The 19735-nt window shown below is 42.5% G+C and overlaps 3 protein-coding genes across 4 annotated transcripts; 2 read left to right on the top strand and 1 right to left on the bottom strand.

The window, feature by feature from the left end:
- The first annotated feature begins 356 nt into the window (after window positions 1-356).
- Window positions 357-4330, top strand: WFDC11 (WAP four-disulfide core domain 11). 2 transcript variants are annotated; one of them, XM_045528082.1, is made up of 4 exons: window positions 357-643; window positions 2332-2474; window positions 3493-3641; window positions 4153-4330. In XM_045528082.1, the coding sequence occupies exons 2-4, from the start codon at window positions 2381-2383 to the stop codon at window positions 4165-4167; spliced, it is 258 nt and encodes an 85-aa protein (XP_045384038.1). In that variant the 5' UTR covers window positions 357-643; window positions 2332-2380; the 3' UTR covers window positions 4168-4330. The 2 variants fall into 2 exon arrangements, 1 of the variants encoding a protein (XP_045384038.1); XR_006729400.1 differs by lacking the exons at window positions 357-643; window positions 2332-2474; window positions 3493-3641 and adding an exon at window positions 3649-3814.
- A 2245-nt stretch (window positions 4331-6575) lies between these two features.
- LOC123622149 (WAP four-disulfide core domain protein 10A-like) lies at window positions 6576-8068 on the bottom strand. Its single transcript, XM_045528287.1, has 2 exons — window positions 7851-8068; window positions 6576-6898 (listed from the first exon to the last, which is right to left on the bottom strand). The coding sequence occupies exons 1-2, from the start codon at window positions 7948-7950 to the stop codon at window positions 6750-6752; spliced, it is 249 nt and encodes an 82-aa protein (XP_045384243.1). The 5' UTR covers window positions 7951-8068; the 3' UTR covers window positions 6576-6749.
- Window positions 8069-10344: 2276 nt separating this feature from the next.
- WFDC9 (WAP four-disulfide core domain 9) lies at window positions 10345-17934 on the top strand. The gene is made up of 4 exons (XM_045528243.1): window positions 10345-10453; window positions 15886-16032; window positions 17035-17176; window positions 17718-17934. Exons 2-4 carry the CDS (start codon window positions 15942-15944, stop codon window positions 17767-17769), a joined length of 285 nt encoding a protein of 94 aa, XP_045384199.1. The 5' UTR covers window positions 10345-10453; window positions 15886-15941; the 3' UTR covers window positions 17770-17934.
- The last annotated feature ends 1801 nt before the right edge of the window (window positions 17935-19735 follow it).

Genomic DNA, 19735 nt, shown 5'->3' with positions numbered 1-19735 from the left:
AAATTGAGGCACAGAGAGGATGAGTGACTAGCCCAAAATAAGTGGGAGGTAGGATTTGATTCTATTATAGTTTACATCTAAGTTTTCAATCTCCATGTTATATGACTGCCTCCTCTTGGAAGAGATCTCTTTTTCATTACAAAAGCCACAAAGGATTGGTGATGAGGTAGTGTTAGGCTGATGGAGAAATTAATAAACGGATAAATTATAAATAATAATAAGTAATGACACATTAATGGATAGGGCTTTACAAAGATTGTCACACAATGTTAGAGAAAGATAGATACATAGATCCTCCCTCCACTTCCACAATCACCCAGACTTGTGTGTGTGTGTTGGGGGAGGAGAGGTTTTTACAGGTCCACAGTGTGCTAACTGTATCTATACTGCCTGCAGCAGAAAGAAAAAGAAAGCACTGCTTGAATGGGAATTCAGGGACAATGTTCTCTACGTACCCAACTTATGATTTGGAACAGAACTCACAGATCTGCTATGACCAGAAGCGTAACTAAAATCGGAGTCATTGAAATTCGTTCTGCTCACCACTTGCCCCCTGTGTAGGGGCTTTATAGTTCTTAGAGGTGAGGAAGAAGAGCCACCAGTCAAATAGTTACCAGCACCTCTACCCAGGACATCTTCAGAGGTAGGTGGAGGTAAGGATCCTGGGACTGAAAGCATGAGCCTGTAAAAGCTTTCATTTTGGGGTTTCTTGGATGGTTTCCCTGTCCAAATTGTAACCCAACCTCATGCCAGTACTATCCCTCTGTAGAATAAATTATTGTCCTTGTTCAAATGGAGAAAGTGAGGCAGAGAAAGCTAACATGGACGGGCATTCTGTGCCTCCACATGTGATATCCTAACAAGGACACAACATTGCCTAGATAGTATTTCCATCAAGAATGGATAACTTGGATCTAATCATGAAGAAATCTCACACAAACGCCAAATGAGGTGTATTCAATCAAAAGAAAAGGTTGGCTGTATTCTTCAAAAATGTCAATGTCCTAAAAGACAAAGGACGTTACCAAGTGAGCTGATAAAATGGAATACTCAGGGTAGAATAGCTAAAAGTCTATTTTATCAAAGTTAATTTTAATGAAGTTGATAACTGTAGTATGATCATGTAAGATAATTCCTCAATTAAGAAATACTTATTGAAGTATTTAAAAATAAGGGCCATGATAAATAACACTTAATCTGAAATTTTTCAAAATATATGAGAGACAGAGAGAGAGAGAGAGAAAGAGAGAGAGAGAGAGAGAGAGAGAGAGAGAGAGAGAGAGAAGAGATATTGGGCAACTTGAGTAAATTCTTAAATAAGTGAATCTGGGTAAATGGTATACAGATGATCTTTGTCCTATTCTTAGTCTTGTAACTTTGAAATTATTTTCAAATAATAGCGTAAAGGGAGTTAAAGGCAGCCCATCTAATGGACTATGTGCCTAAACTTTTATTTTTCTGTTTTATAATTTTTCATATATGCCAGGAGGAGAATAAGTTTAACTCTTCTCAAAAGTTGTGTACTTTTTAAAATGCCTGTAGGTATTAGTCATGATTTTGAACATTTGAAGGAATTTCAATCAATATGTGTAAGTTTTCTCCTGCTTGGTTGAAAATATTGAAGCAAAAATGAATACATCTTAGAGATCTGTTTTACAGCATAGTGCCTCTAGTTAGCAATACTCTATTTGCTAAGAGGATAGATCTTGTATTATGTGATTTTATCACACACCTCCCAAATAATAAGAAAAGTAGGCTGGTGGAAACTTTTGGAGGTGATGAATGTCTTTATGGCCAATGTGGCCAGTAGTTATATGGGTTTATATTTCCCTCCAAAGTCACATTGTATATGTTAAATATGTCTAGTATTTTTGTACGTCAATTATATCTTAATAAAGTGTTTTTTGATAAGTCATTAGATAACAACAAGCCTGATATGATTTCAGTTTTGTAAAAACAATTCTTATTCATATTATGCGCATATGAGAGATAGAATAGCTTTCACCAATATAGTGGAATTACCAGAAATATTTCATTTTATTTTTTGTGCTTTTTTGCATTTTAAGAATTTTATAAGCTGAATTCGAATTATCTTTTAATCAAGGGAAGGCAACACATTTAAAAGTGTTTTTCAGCAAAAGAAAAACATGAGGTGGGAGGCAGAGAGACAGACACCTTTTGACAGAGCAAAGGCTCAGCTTAGGTGTGTGTCTATTGTTGGGTGGGCAGAGGGCAAGGAGGAATAACTAGAAGATAAATTATGAAGAAATTCTATAAGCACTTTCTCTTGCTTCACACCCCCTTTCCCTATTTATATCTCTTGATCTCTAGGAAGAAAAAAAATCTCGCTGACAACATATTTCAACGTATATTCTGACGCATGGTCGGCAGTATGAAGCTATGTATACCTCTACTCATGACATTCTTCTGTGTGGTGCTACAGTCTGTGCTGGGAGGATTGCAGAAATACTATAGTAGGTGGTGATATGGGGGTGGGGACCAAGGGAGAGGGGTTGTGCTTTCTCCTGGACATGTGAGCGCGTACTGTGTATGCCATATTTGACTCAGACCCACCTTCCCAGGATCACCCATTGGAGAATCAGACAACTTGTATGCACAGAGATCCAAGATATTTCCATGCTGAGGTTCTTTAATGCTTCTTCTTCTAACCTTGAAAATAGCAATAAGTATCTGCCAACTTTTATATCTATTCCATAACCTATGAGGATATGATATTTTCCAATGTTAGGCTATCTTTGAGGGGGGCTTCCAATATAGAGCTAGCCTACTTTTTTATACTTCCACAAATTCTGTTCCCTAGCTGTGTTTTCTTTGATGAGTACCAAATGGGTATTTCTTAATATATAGCCTTTGTTTTAGTGGCAGGATCTTTCAGAATGTGAGAAGATAGAAAAGAAGCACGAGATGGGTTCTCAGCGGGGCAAAGTTGGAGGTCATATGATAATCAATTGAGGAGCTAAGAAAACTGAGTGAGAGAGTTAGGAATTTGGAGAGAGGATGAGTTATTAAGGGCAGGGTCAACAAGTAGGGGGAAAATGGGTGGAGAATCTGCTCCTTACTTTCCCTGGCCTAGCTTCCCACACTATGAAACAGGCATTGTAAGGAGGCTAGAGGATATCTTAGGCTCTGAGAGCTCCTGTTATGTAAGTGTAGATTTTACAGGAGGGCACACGAATGCTGAGAGTATACTGAGTCCGAACTCTGGGGTGTTCGGAAAGGACCCAGAGGCCTGCAACACTGATAAAACCTGTGGGAGCCAAGGAGGCAAAGAGGTCAGTGAAGATGCAATGGGATCAGTGAAAATGTAATGACTGGAATTTAAGGAGGTTCAGAAAGGGAATTTTCTCCTAAGGCAGATAGATACGTTGGTGGGGACTTGGGGCTCGAATTCTAGGAGGAGCTCTTAAGAAGGACTTCTCTTCCCATGTTTGGCTGTGTGGCCACCCCTCCCCGCTTACAGTATCATCTCAGTTTCAGCGAATGAACTATTACTTGAGGAGTGCTGGAAAGAGCCAAAGGCGCAAGAATGTGCCAGCAGGTGTTCTAAATACATGAGATGTTACAACAGAAATCAAAAGTGCTGCTGGAGCCAATGTGGATACATTTGCTGGCAAAATGATGTGAGTGGGGAGATAAGTGGTTGGATGTGTATCTTCACTGATTTTCGTTCTCTTCTCTGAGGCTGTTAGTCCTGAACAGAAGACTGTGGTACTCCAAATCCTAGGTACAAATATAGCAGAAGACAATGTCCCCCACACCTGGAAATTCACTGGCAAATAAACCAAGATACCAGGTTGGACCCCATTGCTTCTTTCATTATATAATCAATATCCATGCTGTCCTCTTTATCTTACTCAAGAGTTTGCTAGCTTCCTAACTTAAGTCCAGATTTTTGGCCACCGCCTCCATAGAGAGAGACCTTTCCATGGGCCGTTTGGCTCAGCCAGGCCCAAAGCCTCTACTGTTCCATGGACCAATAACCTGCCTACTCAGAAGTGGGCAACTCCTGTTGTTACATTAAAGCATTCTAGTCCCATTTTCTGGTGCATATGGGTACTACTAAGCTTGAAGATGAATGCTTGTGGCTCAGCGTTCCCTAGCCTCTAAATGTCTCACCTTTTCCTTTTACAGGAATCCTTGCCATGATTGCTAAAACCCAAACTCCCCACTGGCCCTCCACCTGTGTAGGCTGGAAGACATTTAAGAGGCCTCAGAAGTGTACTGTGTGGCTACTTTTAGGAACACCAGACTGTTCTTACTGAGGACTAGGAATGAGCAAACCTTTGTCAAATAAACTCATTTACCAAGACTGGGTTTAGGCTTTTTTTTTCCCCCCCACTCTATCCCACTAGTGTTGATTACCCTTATTACAACTCCCAATATTGTTCTCATTCTGCAATGTATATAAGCTTCTGACTTTTGCTGTCCTGTCTGGTAACCTTAAAACTGATAGGCTAATTTCATGGGCTTCACAGAATAGAAGTTTATTTCTCACATGCCATAATAATGTGGGGACTTGGCAAGTAGCCATTTCATTCAGTTTTTCAGACAGCTGTTATCTCGTAAATTTATTTCTCATAGCAGTAGGTTTAAACAATTCTAAAACTAGTTTTCATATATATAAGATTAAACAAATAAGTGAATAACTGGTAGATGATTGGAGTCAGGTTTCTAACTTTCAGAAAAAAGAAATTATAAATCAGCTGACCTCAATAGCTGCAGGTGTCAGGCCTGCCTGGAAGACTCAATCTTTGGGTCTGCTCCAATACCAGGTCAACTCCAGAGACCCCAGGCTCTAAACAGGGCCCAGCGCCAGATAAACCCTAGTATCCTTGGGCTTCAGGCCAATGCCAGGCCCACCCCAAGGCTAGGCCAGCCTCAAGACCATCACGTCTGGACCTCCCCTGACACCAGGCTGGTTCTGATGGCCTCAGACTTCAGGCTCACCCCGGTACCAGGTCAGAACCCCTGGCCTTAAACACCAGGCAGGTACCCATAGATACAGGTTCTAGGCCTGTCCAGTGCCAGGCCAGTCTCTGCAGACCAACCCCCCTAGTCAACACAAGGTCCAGTCCTATCTCAGTAGACCCAATAGCTGGACCAAACCCCCATATGCCCAGGCTCCAGGAAAGCCCCAGTGGCTCTCATCACCAGGCCAGTGCCCATGATCAAAGAGTCTATACCAGCTTCAGCACCAGGCTGCCCCCAGGCTTAAGGTCAGTCCCCATGGCTCCAAGCTCCAGTGGACCCAGAATCCAGGCCTGATCCAGCAGACCCAGGGTACACGCCCACCCCAATAGACCCCAGTGCTAGGCCAGGCCCCATGGACTGAGACTCCTAGAATACCCCTTCAGACCCAGGCTCCAAGATAGCCCCAGTAGACACAGGCTCCAGACCCATCCCAACTGTCCCAGGTGCCAGCCCCCAACCAGAATTTGGCCACTCTTGGCGGACTCAGACTCAAGACCCACCCAAGGACCAGGTTGGCTCCTGTGGACTCAGGCCGATTTCCATGGATAAAGGCTCCAGTCCTGCCCTTATGAACCTAGACTTCCGGCCCAATCTTATAGACCAAATCAACAGGTCTATGCCAGTGGATTGAGACATTGAGCCCAACCCTGTGGATCCAAGCACTAGGTCCAGCCACCTGCTTACCCAGGTATCAAGGCAGCCTATGTAAGAATTCTAGCAGCAAGCTCACCCTTGGACTATGCCAGATAGCCTGTTCATAATCTCTGGACAGGCTCATTGATGAAGGGCCTTTCTAGATAAAACCAGTCTGCAGAGACTGGAATAAGCCCCTACTTCTTCAAATGCACAGATATCAACATAAGGCAAAACAAAACAAAAACAAAAACAAACAAACAAAAAAAGACAATAGGACATAACACTACCAAGAGAACAAAATAATCTCCCAGTAGCTGACACCGAAGAAATGGAAATATATGAACTACCTCACAAAGATTTCAAAATAATTGTTTAAAGGAAGCTCAGCAAACTTCAGGAAAACAGAACGAAGTGAGCAAAGAGAAAGTCCAGAGGAAACACCCTTTTTAGCCACATCATATCTTCTCACCCTCTTGTGGCCTTAGACATCACCTGACTTCCCTGGGACTCATTATCCTCATTCTAAAGACATGGTAATCTGAACCTCACAAAGAGATTGGGGAGTGTGGGGTGGGGTGCACCAAGGCTAAGAAGAGGAGAGCAGTCTCTGGGGGTCTCCCACTCTGTGCCCCAGGTTCTAACCTCCACCTAACTCATGCTTAACAGGTCCTTCTGACTCCAGGGTGAGGAGTGTTCTCCTTAGCACTGGGAAATGCTGCACATGAGCAGTTTCTCCCCCTGGGAGTACTGGTTCAGTGAGCAGAGCGACAGGGGGCTGTGCCTCCTGGGGGTTGCAGGGGTGTGTGGGCCAAAGAGAGAGAGAGTAGAGAAGCATAACCAGGGAGAGAGATCAGAGACGGGGGCCCAAGAAGCGCAGGGCATTTGTGTGGGCTGCACTGGGTTTTCAATGATCACAAGCAGTGGGAATAAAAAAGCCAGAGTCCCTGGGCATTTGTTCTGGTTTATTTGACAGGGATAAGGGGTTCAAATAGTGGAGAGGTCGGCATTCCTGTTGACATCCTTGTGCCTGTGATATGAGGTCTTCCTGCTTCAGACATGGGCACAGTCCCAGAATAGAGGGGTGTGGGGAGCAGGACGCACAGCCCAGCCCATTCCTCTACTCACAGGGTGCTTAGGCAAACATTGCCGCAGAAGGTTGAACAGCATATATTATTTGCTTGACATTCTTTGTGAGATTCACAGAGGCGTTTGCACAGATAATATGCAGGCCGTTTCTGACAGACTTTGATTTCTGGGGAAAGCTCCATTTCTGAAAAGGAGCAGAAGAGCGGTGAATGAAAGCAGGTGCCTAGAGAGGACCCTTCTCAAGCTTAAAGCTTTTCCAGAACCCCTGGACCAAGATCCCATTGATGACACTCCTGGGCTTTTCAGAGAACAACCTACTGCCCATCTCCAAATCCTAGTGATTGGTAGCATCTTAAATCCTGTCTCCCCACCTTCCCCTTACCCCCTAAAGACCTCAATGCCTGGACTTTGTAACCTCCTTCATACACCTGCCTCCAGGACACTATCTCTCCTATTGGTCCTGGCCTGGGTGAAGTCACTCCATAGAATCTTTACTTTGATGCTGTGAGCTCAAAGAAGCCTGAGACATCTTCTAAACCCTCCCTCACTCTCAGAATTTGCAGGGTCCAGAGAGGAAGATGAACTTGCCTCTTGTCCCTCTCTCCTGTCCTCACTGTCACTGTGTCCAGGACCCTGCCCCTTCATTAGTTCCCCTCCCACCACCACCCTCCTGGTCCTTCTAATGATAAGTTTAACTTTCCCTCTACACCCCAAATTTCGCCTGCTCTATGTCTTTCTTTCTACACCTATGCCCATCTCTACACCTACACATGCCCCGTAACCATCTCCAGATGTTTACTCCTCACAAATGCATGTACATTAAAGAACAATTGTCTTGTTTTCTCATCATATTCTCAGCCCTGATGCACCTTTCACTCCAATATGTACCATGGGTCTCTGGACTTTTCAGATGGACAAGAAAAGATGTAGGTTTCCCCTTCACTCACATTACTATTCCCAGAACTGGGTACAGGGTCTGGAGGACTAGGGTTTGGGATGGCCCGGAGTCAGCACAGCACTGTGATCAGAACTGTAAGTGCAGAGAGGTACCAACTCCCAGGTCCTCCTCAGAGTGGTCACAGCCTCTCATTGCTAGCTCTCCAGATTCCCCCAACCACTGCCAGCCCATCACCTACTGGGTGTAGTCTGCATCCTCTTCCGGCCACTGTATCCTCCCTGGGCCTGCAGCAGCAGCACACAGAGAAGCAGGACGGGCAGCAGAGCCTGGGGCTGCATGACTCTGACCACAGCGTGAGCCCTAAGTCTGGCCAGGATGCCAGGAGAGGGAGGGAAAGAAAGAAAAGATGATCCTCAGCTCCTTGCTGCCTCCCCTGGGCAAGCCGGGGGAGTGCAAGACTGTCCTTGCTTCATCCCCTTCATGTGTCCCTTATCCTGTCCTCCTCTGTGTGGGATGGGGCTTCTGCAGGAATGACGCCTCCTCTCATGTAACCAACCCTCTCTTCTTGCTGACAGCATTTTTCTTCTCTGAAAGACATTTATTTCTGCTTTCTAATTACACAATGTTATACAGAAAATAAAAAATATGAATTTTTTGTTATCTGTCGTCTGCCACCCTCAGTTAATTATGCAAATATTTCACAAAATGTGGTTTCTATAATTACACAGCTCTCACTTAAAATAAATGACAATAGTCAAGTGTTTGTGTTGAACTAGTTACTGACATGCTAGAGAATGTCACGTTGAGCAGTTTTGATCATAATCCCTTGACTTCTTTGGACTAAAGTAAGAGAGGTAGAATTCCTGGGTACAAGAGTAAATGTGTATTTCATATATAAATATATCAATACATACATATATATACATATACAAATATGTATACACATATATTTGTACATAACAAATGTATATGGGGGGAGAGACAGAGAGAGAGACTGACTAGTGGGGGACATGCGAAGAAGGTGCTATGGGGGCAGCCAGTAAATATCTTAGGGATGGGGGAGGCAGGTTGTGCAGGAGGAGGTGGTCACTGTCCTTGAATATTGTGTAGAAATGGGATCTCTGAAGTAAAGATGTTTATTTTCCCCTAACAGGAGAAAGAGGGGACTACTTGGGGGCATTGGACTCCCAATAGGCATAGAAGCTGGGAAGAAGGTGGTGGGAAAGATTCAAATCCCATTTTGATGCTCTGAACTACTAATGCAGATTTAGGGGGCAGAAATTTTTTTGTTTACATGAATTGCATAGTGGTGAAGTCAGGCCTTTTAGTGTATTCATCACCTGAATAGCGTACATTGTACCTGATGGGTCATTTTTCATCTCTCACCTCCCACCCTCACTTCTCAGTCTTGAATGTCCATTATGCCAATGCGTGTGACCATACATACCCATCACTTTGCTCCCACTTGTAAGTGAGAACATGTGGTATTTGTTTTTCCATTCCTGAGATACTTCACTTAGGATAATGGTCTCCAGTTCCATCCAAGCTGTTGCAAAATACATTATTTCATTCTTTTTTTAAGGCTGGATAGTACTCCTCGGTATGTATGTATGTATGCTTACATATATATGCGTGTGTGTGCACACCATATTTTCTTTATTCACTCATCAGTTGATGGGCACTTAGGTTGATTCCATATGTTTGCAATTGTGAATTGTACTGCGATAAACATATGTGTGCAGGTGTCTTTTTTATATAATTTGTTCTAGAGTCCTATTTAAGCCCAGTGTTTCTTTGTTGACTTCTTGCCTCGATGATCTGTCTAGTTCTGCCAGTGGAGTGTTGAATTCTCCCATTATTATTGTGTTACTGCTGAAACATAACTTTTATATGCACCAGGAAACCAGAAAATTCTTGTGACTTGTTTTATTGTGATATTTGTTTTATTGCAGTGGTCTGGAACCAAACCTGCAGTATCTTTGAGGTATGCCGGTACCCTGGGAATAATTGCTCATGTACAGACATCTCATGTCACTATAAAATAATCCTGCAGACAGGGTTTCAGAAAAGGAAATCTTCTCCTTGGAAGCCCCTGCCTCTTGCCTGCTTGACTCTTTTCTAATGAGCTCCAAAGCATGTATATGTGTGCCCAATGCAATGCCCCCCTCTGGCTTTGGTGAACAAGTCAACCCCAATTAACAAGCCTGTGCCAAGATCTTGGTGCTAGATTTGATTGCTTTACTTCCTTCATTTGCTAGGTCGTCATGTACCATTTCTAAAATTCTTCCTATTCAGTCTCCTTTTATCTACATAAAAGTCAGAGGGCATTTGGTGGGAAAGGATGTTATACTTTGATTGGCAAAGGGGAATCAATACTGAGAAAGATGGAATATTAAATAAGACACACAAAAATTCAAAGATAGATGTAGACTCTATCCTTAGCTCCCTACCTATGGATGGACACAGATAGATTCTGGGGACAAGTAACTTTGTTCTGCGTGGGGTGGCCAGAGCTACAACCCGGGTACACAATGTTCTTCCCAGCTTATTAGAAGATCCCATCTGCAGCTAAGAAAATGTAGTGCTTCTGGATGAGTATCAAAGGAAAGAGCCTGTGATGCAGCCAACATGTAGTCCTGGGTAGTACTTAACAATCTATCACAACCAAAATCTCCATTAAGTTCTTGGCTGTGGAACATTGAGTGTTCTTTTTTTTTTTCTTTTCATTTTTTTTGCTCTTCTTCCCCCTGTTCTAGTTCCCATCCCCACCCCATAACAAGAGGTCAGATAAAAGAGCTATCAGCCAGTTACCACAGACATTCATCTCAGACACGTTCAGAGGTAGGTGGTGGGAAGGGTCTTGAGTTTTTATTTGTGGCTTGCTTGGATGAGTTCCCAGCTCAGATGGTGTCAACACCATTCCTATGAGGTGGGGATTATTGTCTCTCTTGTTTAAATAAGAAAATTGAGAGAGAGGTGACATGACCTGTCTGAGGTTCCACAGGTAAAAAGGACAGAGATTAAACAAGATACCGGCATTTTTTACTCTAAATCCGGAATACTCTCTTCTTTAACATTATCTGCACCAGGTGTCAGGCAGATGGGAGGGAGAGGAGGAGATGGATAAATTCACAGCTAATGGGTATGGTGCATGATGTCTGGGGGTTGGGCACACTTAGAGCTCCGACTTGGGTGGAGCAAAGGCAATATATGTAACCAAAGCATTTGTACCCCCTCATAATATTCTGAAATAAAAAAATAATAATATAAAAGTAAAGGAAAAAAAATTATCTAGAAAGCCGAGGATCTCAAATTTTGGAGATGGTGGGGGAGCATCAGTAGTTCTGTGTCTTTCTGATGCCTGGGGGCATCAGAAATTGTCCTGCACTCTATTTCAGGATCACTTAGGAAGTCACCCAGAACTCTGTATGTGAGAAGCAGCCATCCTGGGCCTGATGATGTTTCTTTTCTCTGGGATCATTTAGTACGTGTGAGGCATGCAAAGAAGGGCATTGGGCATCCCCAGGATCCTAAGGCATTTTTGGAGGCAAGTAGGAACTAAAAAAAAAAAAAAACTAGAATAAGAATGAGGCCTCATAAATGAACAGATCTCAAAGCTCTGGAAAACTTGGGTCTAGGGTGATATTTTTTAATACAAAGAAACAGCCTCATAGAACCCATTGCTTTAGATGTATTGTGTTCTTGTCACGGCATGGCAGCCTTCCCCCTTCTTTATTCAAAAGGCAGGTACCGGGAATCCAGAGGCCCACTCTCACCCTGATATTCCACCTGTAAGTGGACTGAGGGGAGTTAGCTACACTCCCAGCAAAAATCGGGTCCCTTTGGCAGGGGTCATCACAAGAGATAAGGACATAATAGAAAATAGAAAATAATAGAATATAGAAATAAAAGAATACATGGAGACGAAAGTGCAGTTTTATAAAGTATAGATTTTATAAAAGTTGGGGGATCAGGAGACCTCCATCATTGCCATAAGCTGTGAGGCCCCGAGTGAAGTTTTACACCAGTATTTCTTGGTACAGTGATTGGTTGCCAGGGGTAACAGATTTACATAATAACAGGCAGTTGGTTTTAGGTTAAAAGTCTCCCCAAAAGCTTCTAGAGATCCTTTAATTAACTCTATCTATGTGAGCAAAAGGTTACAAAATCTTTCTAAGACAAACTTCTAAGATAAAGCTATCACTTAGCAGAAAGGCTAAACAGAAATATAGTGGCTCTCTATTTCTTTATCTAGGTTATGTGGATTGAAACAGGTAGTCAGGAGTGAAGCAGGAACTGTCTCTTAGGCTAACTGCTTTTAGCAGCAGGTGTCTGTCTGTCAGGCAGGCACTCTTTGATCAGTTCTCATCTTGTGGCTTCATGTAAACCCACTTTGTCATACAATACAGGCGAAAGCCAAAGGATTTGAGACACAGTGTCACCTTGGAAAGCAGCTGCCACTGACCTGTGAGATGCCCTCCTGAGGCGAGACAGCTTTTGATATGTGAACTAACACGTTCACATATTCCTTCAGAGCAAAGCCCTGCAAGATCCCTGAAATCATTGCTGTCTCTATATAGCAATATTAATCTATGGAGCAACAGTGGACAACAGAGCATCTGCTTTACATACCTGTTTTTCCATGTGCTGGTGTAGTCACATGATTAGAAGAGCACTCTGAGCTTCAGGCTCAAGTCTGCCTCAGCGTGGCTCGAGGAAGCAAAATTGGCTAGTTAAGATGTTGGGAATTCACTAGGCACAGTGGCTCATGGCTGTAATCCCAGAACTTTGGGAGGTTGAGGCAGGAGGATTGCTTGAGGCCAGGAGTTTGAGACCAGGCTGGGTAACATAGCAAGACTCCATTTCTCATGTATACATATAAAAAAACTAGCTAGGTATGGTGGCATGTACCTGTTGTCCTAGCTACTTGGGAGGGTGAAAGTATAGGATTGCTTGAGCCCTGTAGTTTGAGGCTTTAGTGAGCTATGATTGTGGCAGCCTGAGCAACAGAGACCCTGTCTCTAAAAAAAAATAGGTATAAGCATCTGAGGGTGGAAGCCCCCAAACATCTGATCTTTCATAATTTAAAAGGGCTTCTCTTCTCCTTTTCTTTCTCTCCCTAATCTCCTGCTCTTGCATCTAATGATTCACATTTCTAAAACTTGTATTTTCCCCACTTCCCAACTTTATATATGCCAAGGGGAGAATGAGTTTTCAAACCCCCCTTTGAAAAATCTTGCACCTGATCTCTAGTATAACAGCTGATTTTGAGCAGGTGGATTCATCTGGAGTAGCATTGTTTCATAACTTTCTACATCTGAGCTGTCCAATATAATAGGGACTAGCCACATGTGGCCATGGGATACTTAAAATGACTAGAAACTGAATTTTAATTTAATTGTATGCATTTAAATAGTCACACGTGGCAAGTGGGCACCATATTGGACAGCACAGAGGAGCTTCTTTTGCTTGGTTGAAAACTTCTGAACAAATATAAAGACTTTGAAGGGGAGGGACAATCTCTGTTACTATGCAATTCACACAGAATTTTACCCTTTTCTTTGACTCTTATTTTCTTTCCTTTTTGGTTCCAGGAAGGTAAAGCAACAAATAAAGAAAGAGGGGAGAAGATGGGAGAGGGCTAGGAATTTTGAATGGTAATTAAGGCTCCTCATTTTCCAACTACCCCCACTCCTCAGCTGCCACTTGGCATCTGGCTATTTTATCTCATTTTGTCTCCTTGTTTTTCTCCTTCCCATGTACCACCATCTACATGTTTCCTTATTATCTTGTTTACCTAGAATGCCAGCTCTATGAACATGAGGATGTTTGTCTGTTTTGTTCACCACTCTATTCCAGTGCCTAGAACTTGGGATATAGTTAGGCACTTAAGCACCTATCGAATGAATGAACTTTCCCTCCACACACAGGTATACATTCTAGACAGATTAAAATGTTATGTGTTTAAAAAAAGAGAAAAAGAAATTGTAAATGAAAATAGTTTTCAAACATCTGGAAAAGGAAAGAAATTCTGAGCTTAAGATTAACAGCTAACATTTATTGAGTGTATACTATATTACAGTTACAAAGCTTAGGGTTTCATACATATTAGATTATTTAACCTTCCCAGTAAGCCAATGAGATGAGTTTTGATATTTTTTCTATGATACATATGGGAAAACGAGGCCTGGGAATTATGTGATTGGCCCAGGTTCTACAGCTAAAAGCAGGTGGAATTGGGATTCTAGTTCACAGCTACCTGACTCTGGTGCCTGTGTTCTTTCCTTTGTAAAATACTGAACAGTGGCGAGGCACACTGGCTCACACCTGTAATCCTAGCACTCTAGGAGGCCACAGCAGGAGGATTGCTTGAGGTCAGGAGTTCGAGACCAGCCTGAACAAAAGCAAGACTCTGTTTTTAAAAAAAATAGAAAAAATGAGCTGGATATTGTGGCCTGCACCTGTAGTCCCAGCTATTCTGGAGGCTGAGGCAGGAGGATCACTTGAGCCCAGGAGTCTGAGGTTGTAGTGAGCTGTGATGACTCCACAGCACTCTAGCCAGGGGGACAGAGTGAGAACCTGTCTCAAAAAAAATAAATAAAGAAAGAAAGAAAAATGAAAACCCCCCAAATTAAATACCCAACAGTGTGGTGACAGAAATTCTTTGTATTGCCTAGGGTAGAACAGGAGGTGGGGAACATGCATCTTATGTCCAGTAGGTAGAAATGTAACCGAACTCTTTGTGAGAAAACTGTGACAGCCACTATTCAAAGCTTGAAAGAGACAATGTCTTTTTCCTAGAATTCTTTCTTCATTAGCTCCTGCTACAAAAAGAAGACTATATGTGCAAAAGCTTTACTTATAAGGACGTTCGTCAGGACATTTTTATAACAAGAAGAAATGGGAACTATTTGGGCCTTCATGACATGGGGAATAATCATAGTATTTATAATTGAATTGTGGCTATGACTTATACAATGCATTCATACTTTTTTTGGTCTCCATCTGTATACTTTGTTCCAAATGGTTCACATATTTCCCTGTTTCTTCAGGAAAATTTATAGAGGTCCCCACAAATTTTATGTGACTCTTCCAGTTGCAAAACGTCTTCTCAACTAAAATGTTCAGGCCTGTGCAATTAGCCACAGCTCCACAATTTGTTCAGAATAATGGACGCTCCTCTCCCTTAGAAGCTCCCATTATGGAACAGGGATGTGGTCAATCTCTCTCTCTCTCTCTCTGTCTCTCTCTGGTTCTTTGTGATTCTCTTCCTCCACCCCCACCCCACCTCGCTAAAAAAGTTTTTGTCTCCTAGGTAGTAGAGGGAGGTAGGAGAGGGAGTAGGAAAGTTCTTAGACAAGAGATATGGTCATCAGCTGGCTTTGTGCTTCTGGTCCTGACTCTTTCATGGGAGATTTTAAGGGTTCACTGGAGACATAAAATGTCTCCCCACCGTTTATAGTTTGGATACTTCCCAAATTGCAGCCGTCTTCTCTGCTACTACAGGGCACTTTAACCAAATCCTCACCCTTTAGGGGCTTTAGTCATGACTTGAACACAAGTCTACTGTGTCCCCGTAAACCTCTGGGAACATGCACTAAGCTCTACGAGTAGTATTCATTAAGCCTTTTCTTTCAAGTTGGAATCAGAAGGCAGCATCTCCGCTTCCCCGAGCAAAGCCTTTTACCAACAAAATCTTCAAAATCCTCTATACGATTCCTTCAACTCTGGACCACTTATGTGAATGAGAGTTTTGAGTCCCTTAACAGCTCTTAGCTATCGTCTTTTCTCAAGTCTCTGTCTCATAACCCTCTCTTGGTTTGCATTAGTGCCTTTTGTCGTAGGATCTTCACTAAAACTTCCTTATAGCATCCTGTTACATATGTTTTTAAATAAAATATCAGGACACTTAATGCATCTGATTTCATGAAAATAATGATTACAACGTAAAAGTACATACATATACCGATTATCTCTAGGTGGTAGAATTACTAATGCTTCTCCATTTCCTCTTTGTATTTCTTAATTTTACAAATTATATCACCTGAAAAAAGCAATTCATTTTAAAAAGAAACAAATTTTGCAAAGGAAGGGGTATGTACTGTGAGATGGGAAGAAACCTGGGGAAATCACTGGCCAGCTTCAGAGTCGATGTGCTTTTGGATAGCCGAGGGTAAAAAGGGAAAATAGGGGAGAGAATATCATAGCATTCACAAGCACTTTCCTTGTGTTTCCTACCCTGTTATTCTCAATCCCTTCTCTTCCTCTCGCAGCACTGGGAAAAGACCTGTCTTCTGCCAGAACTTAACCCAAATACACAGAGACCACCATGAAGTCCTGGGTTCTCCTGCTTCTCGTGTCCATCTCTGACGTTGTGATCATTCTGCCTGTGCTGGGAGGCTTCAAGGAATATATTCCCCGTAGGTGATGTGAAGAGGGAAAGGCCGCTCTTCCTAGTCCTGGGACGTCTGTCAGAGCTGATTCGAGGCCCGCATTTCCAGAATCAGATCCTTTCTTAAGCAGATTCATCCAAGCAAGATTAGGTGGGACGTTTCCAGTCTGCTGTCCCTTCAAGCTCCCCCTCCCAGCTCTGAAAGCAAGCCTAGGTATATGAAAAGGGACCAGAGCTTTTGTAAACATTCCATAATCATATTTTCCAATGTCAGACCAGCTTGGTTAGAGGATACACCAATATAGCTTCCCTCCAAGCCCATATTTTCAGAATCTCTATGCCTCAGTTGGGTGAGCCTTTCATGAATAACAAAAGGGTAATATTTAACACATTCATTTAGTTGCGGGGGCGGGGGAAGAAATCTTTTAGAACATGTAAAAACGGAAAACCCAAATAAGGGGTCCTTAGTAGATCAAAGTTTGGGTTCACATGATAAGAAAGTGGGGACAAGGGACTGAGCAGGAGGGTTGTGAGCCAGTGAAAGACATGAAATTTAGGGAGAAAAAATAAATTTAGAGAGAGGTTGAGTGCTTAGGTGGTATCATCAGGGAAGCAAATAGAAGGGGAGAAAAGTAGGTTTTGATTCTCCCTCAGCTCAGTTTCCCATTGTGCAAATTCGGTGTGGAAATTAGATCTAGAGGATATTGCAGGCTCTGAAATCTAAGGTTTATATGAGAATAAATTAGGTAGAGTGGTGTCATACATGGTCAGGGTGTTCCAGGTCCTAATTTTAGGAGCCAGAGTCCTGCAATGCTGTGGGGACATGTGGCAAAAGGGAACACGTGTCACAGAAAGATGGTCTCTGTTGAAGAGACTGGTTAAAATTTGAGGAGGATATTATCTTGGAAGGCAGAGAAATACACTGTGGCTTGAATCTCAAGTTCCAGATGGGGTTGTCAAGCTTGAAAAGGGTTTCTTTTCCAAGTTGTGAATGGATGAACCCTACTAACTTCTACTATTTCAATTCCAGTTGTAACAAAACTACCTGAGCAGTGCTGGGTGCAGCCTCCACCTAAGTATTGTAAAAAGAGGTGCACTATAATCACCGCCTGTGTAGACTGGAATTATACATGCTGCTGGACCTACTGTGGAAACATCTGCTTGCATAATGGGTGAGTTGGTTGGGGTGGGAAGGTTGGGGCCTGGCCATGCTTCATCCCTGCTCCTCATCCGCTATCCAGAAGCTGTGATCAGGAGCAGAAAATTGCAGTCACCCAAATCCTGCTCAAGGGAACAGGCAGTGAAAGGCAATAGGCTTCTAGCTCCAAACCTAGGCTGCCTCTTACTGCAAAATAAATCAAGACACTGACATGGGGGCCTCTAATTTTTTCTTTGCTCTTGTTCGGTTCCCTTTGCTTCCCTCAAAACATCACCCACAAGTGTATACAACCCTCCTTTGTCCAAGGTCCCAATTACTGTCCCCTCAGCTGGGCCTCTCCACCGGCCCCCTTCACTAAGCCAGGCAGAGACTTGGTCTCTGCCTGTCTGCTCAGTCAGCAAACCTCATGGGAAAAATTGCTTAAAAGTTAGCAACTCCTGATGTAACATAAAGAATTTCTAGTCTTCTTATCTTGAGCCTAGGGGACTGTTAAGTTTGGAAATACATTTCCCCCAGGGTTCTTGCCTTTTGACTACCTGGCTTTTCTATTTCAGAGAGCCCTTCACATCAATACTAGACTACGGGCCTCCTCCAGATCTATGGTAGACTACCACCAGTGTGGGCTGGAGGATGACCACGTGGTCTAAGAAGACTGCTGCCTGGTTCCCTGTTGGAACACCCACTTGCCCCAGCTGAAGACCTCTCTGCTCTTTCTTTGGCCTCTTTACCCTAAGAAGGCTCTAGTTTTTGCCAAATAAATGCATACACCAACCTGAGGGCTCTGCACTTTTTTCCTACTCCATACTTATGACTAAGTTTCCCTCATTACAACCTCCAACAGTCCCAATAGCTGTTCCCATCCCATCATGGGCCTAGGTACCCAATTCTGCCTTCCCAGTTAGACGTATGTACTAGCCAACCTGTAGCAACTATACAAGGAGATTTATTTAAATCTCACGGGCTTGACACAGTAAGAGTTTCTGTCATTCACAATGCATGTCACTGCGGGTGGTCAGTGGGAAGTCATCCACGCCATAATTTAAGGAACCTGGATTCTCCGTTCTGGAGCTCTGTCATCTTCCAGGGCCTCTACATCCATTCTGTAGCACATGGATCAAGGAGTCATTTCAACTTTTAAGACTATTTTTTTTTCTATGTCTTGTAGAGATGGGGTCCCATTTTCGCTCAGGCTGGTCTTCAACTCCTGAGCTCAAGCAGTCCTCCTGCCTTGGCTTCTCAAAGTTCTAGGATTATAGGAGTGAGCCACCGCACCCAGCCCAAGAGTTATTGTTTAAGAAATACATTTTGGAAGGCGATAGTTGCTATAGATAGTGATTCCTTTGATGGATCTGGGCAATGTAAGTTGAAAGCTTTCTGGAAAGAATTCACTGTTCTAGCTGCCATTCAGAACATTCATGATTCATGGGAGGAGGTCAAAATATCACCATGAACAGGAGTTTAGAAGAAGTTGACTCTAACCCTCATGGATGACTGTAAGGGGCTCAAGGTTACAGTAGAGGAAGTCATCGGAGATGTGGTGGAAATAGCAAGAGAACTAGAATTAGAAGTGGAGCTTTAAGATATTACTGAATTGCTACAATCTCATAATAAAACTTGAATGGATGAGGAGTTGCTTCTTATGGATGAGCAAAGAAAGTGGTTCCTTGAGATGGAATCTACTCCTGGTGAGGATGCTATGAACATTGTTGAAATGACAACAAAGGACTTAGAATATTACATAAACTTAGTTTACAAAGCAGTGACAGGGTTTTAGAGAATTTACTCCAATTTTGAGTGTTCTACTGTGGGTAAAATGCTATCAAACAGCATCGTATTCTACAGAGAAATTTTTCATGAAACACAGAGTCCACTGATGCAGCAAACTTCATTGTTTTCTTTGAAAAAATTGCCATAACCACCCCAACCTTCATCAGTCACCACCCTGATCAGTTGGCAGCCATCAACATTGGGGCAAGGCCTTCCACCAGCAAAAAGATTACAACTTGCTGAGGCTGAGAGATTGTTAGCATTTTAAGCAATAAAGTATTTAAAATAATATTTAAGGTATGTACATTTTTTAGATATAATGCTATTGTATACTTGATAAACTACATAATAGTGTAAATGTAACCTTTATATGCACTGGGCAACCAAAAAAAATTGTGTGATTCACTTTATTGCATTGGTCTGCAACTAAACGTGCAATATTTGAGGTATGCCTGTAATTGACATCTATAAACTACTTCATCCAAAAACAACAGAATACACATTCTTCTTGATTGAACATTCACCAAGAAAAACCACTTTCTGAGCCATAAAACACTACTCAACAAATTTAAAAAAATAGAAATCATACAGTGTCTGCTCTTAGCTTACAATGGAATCAAACTAGAAATCAATATCAGAAAGATAGCTGGAAAATCCTCACATACATGGAGATTAAACAGCACACTGCTAGACAGCACATGGATCAAGTAAGAAATCTCAAGAGAAATTTTAAAAATATTTTGAACTAAATGAAAATGAAAACACAACATACGAAAATTTGTGGGATTCAGTGGAAGTAGTGTTT

The sequence above is a fragment of the Lemur catta genome, chromosome 17, assembly GCF_020740605.2.
Source record: "Lemur catta isolate mLemCat1 chromosome 17, mLemCat1.pri, whole genome shotgun sequence".
In the NCBI taxonomy this organism is placed as follows: Eukaryota; Metazoa; Chordata; class Mammalia; order Primates; family Lemuridae; genus Lemur; species Lemur catta.
This window is presented reverse-complemented; position numbering and strand designations above follow the sequence as displayed.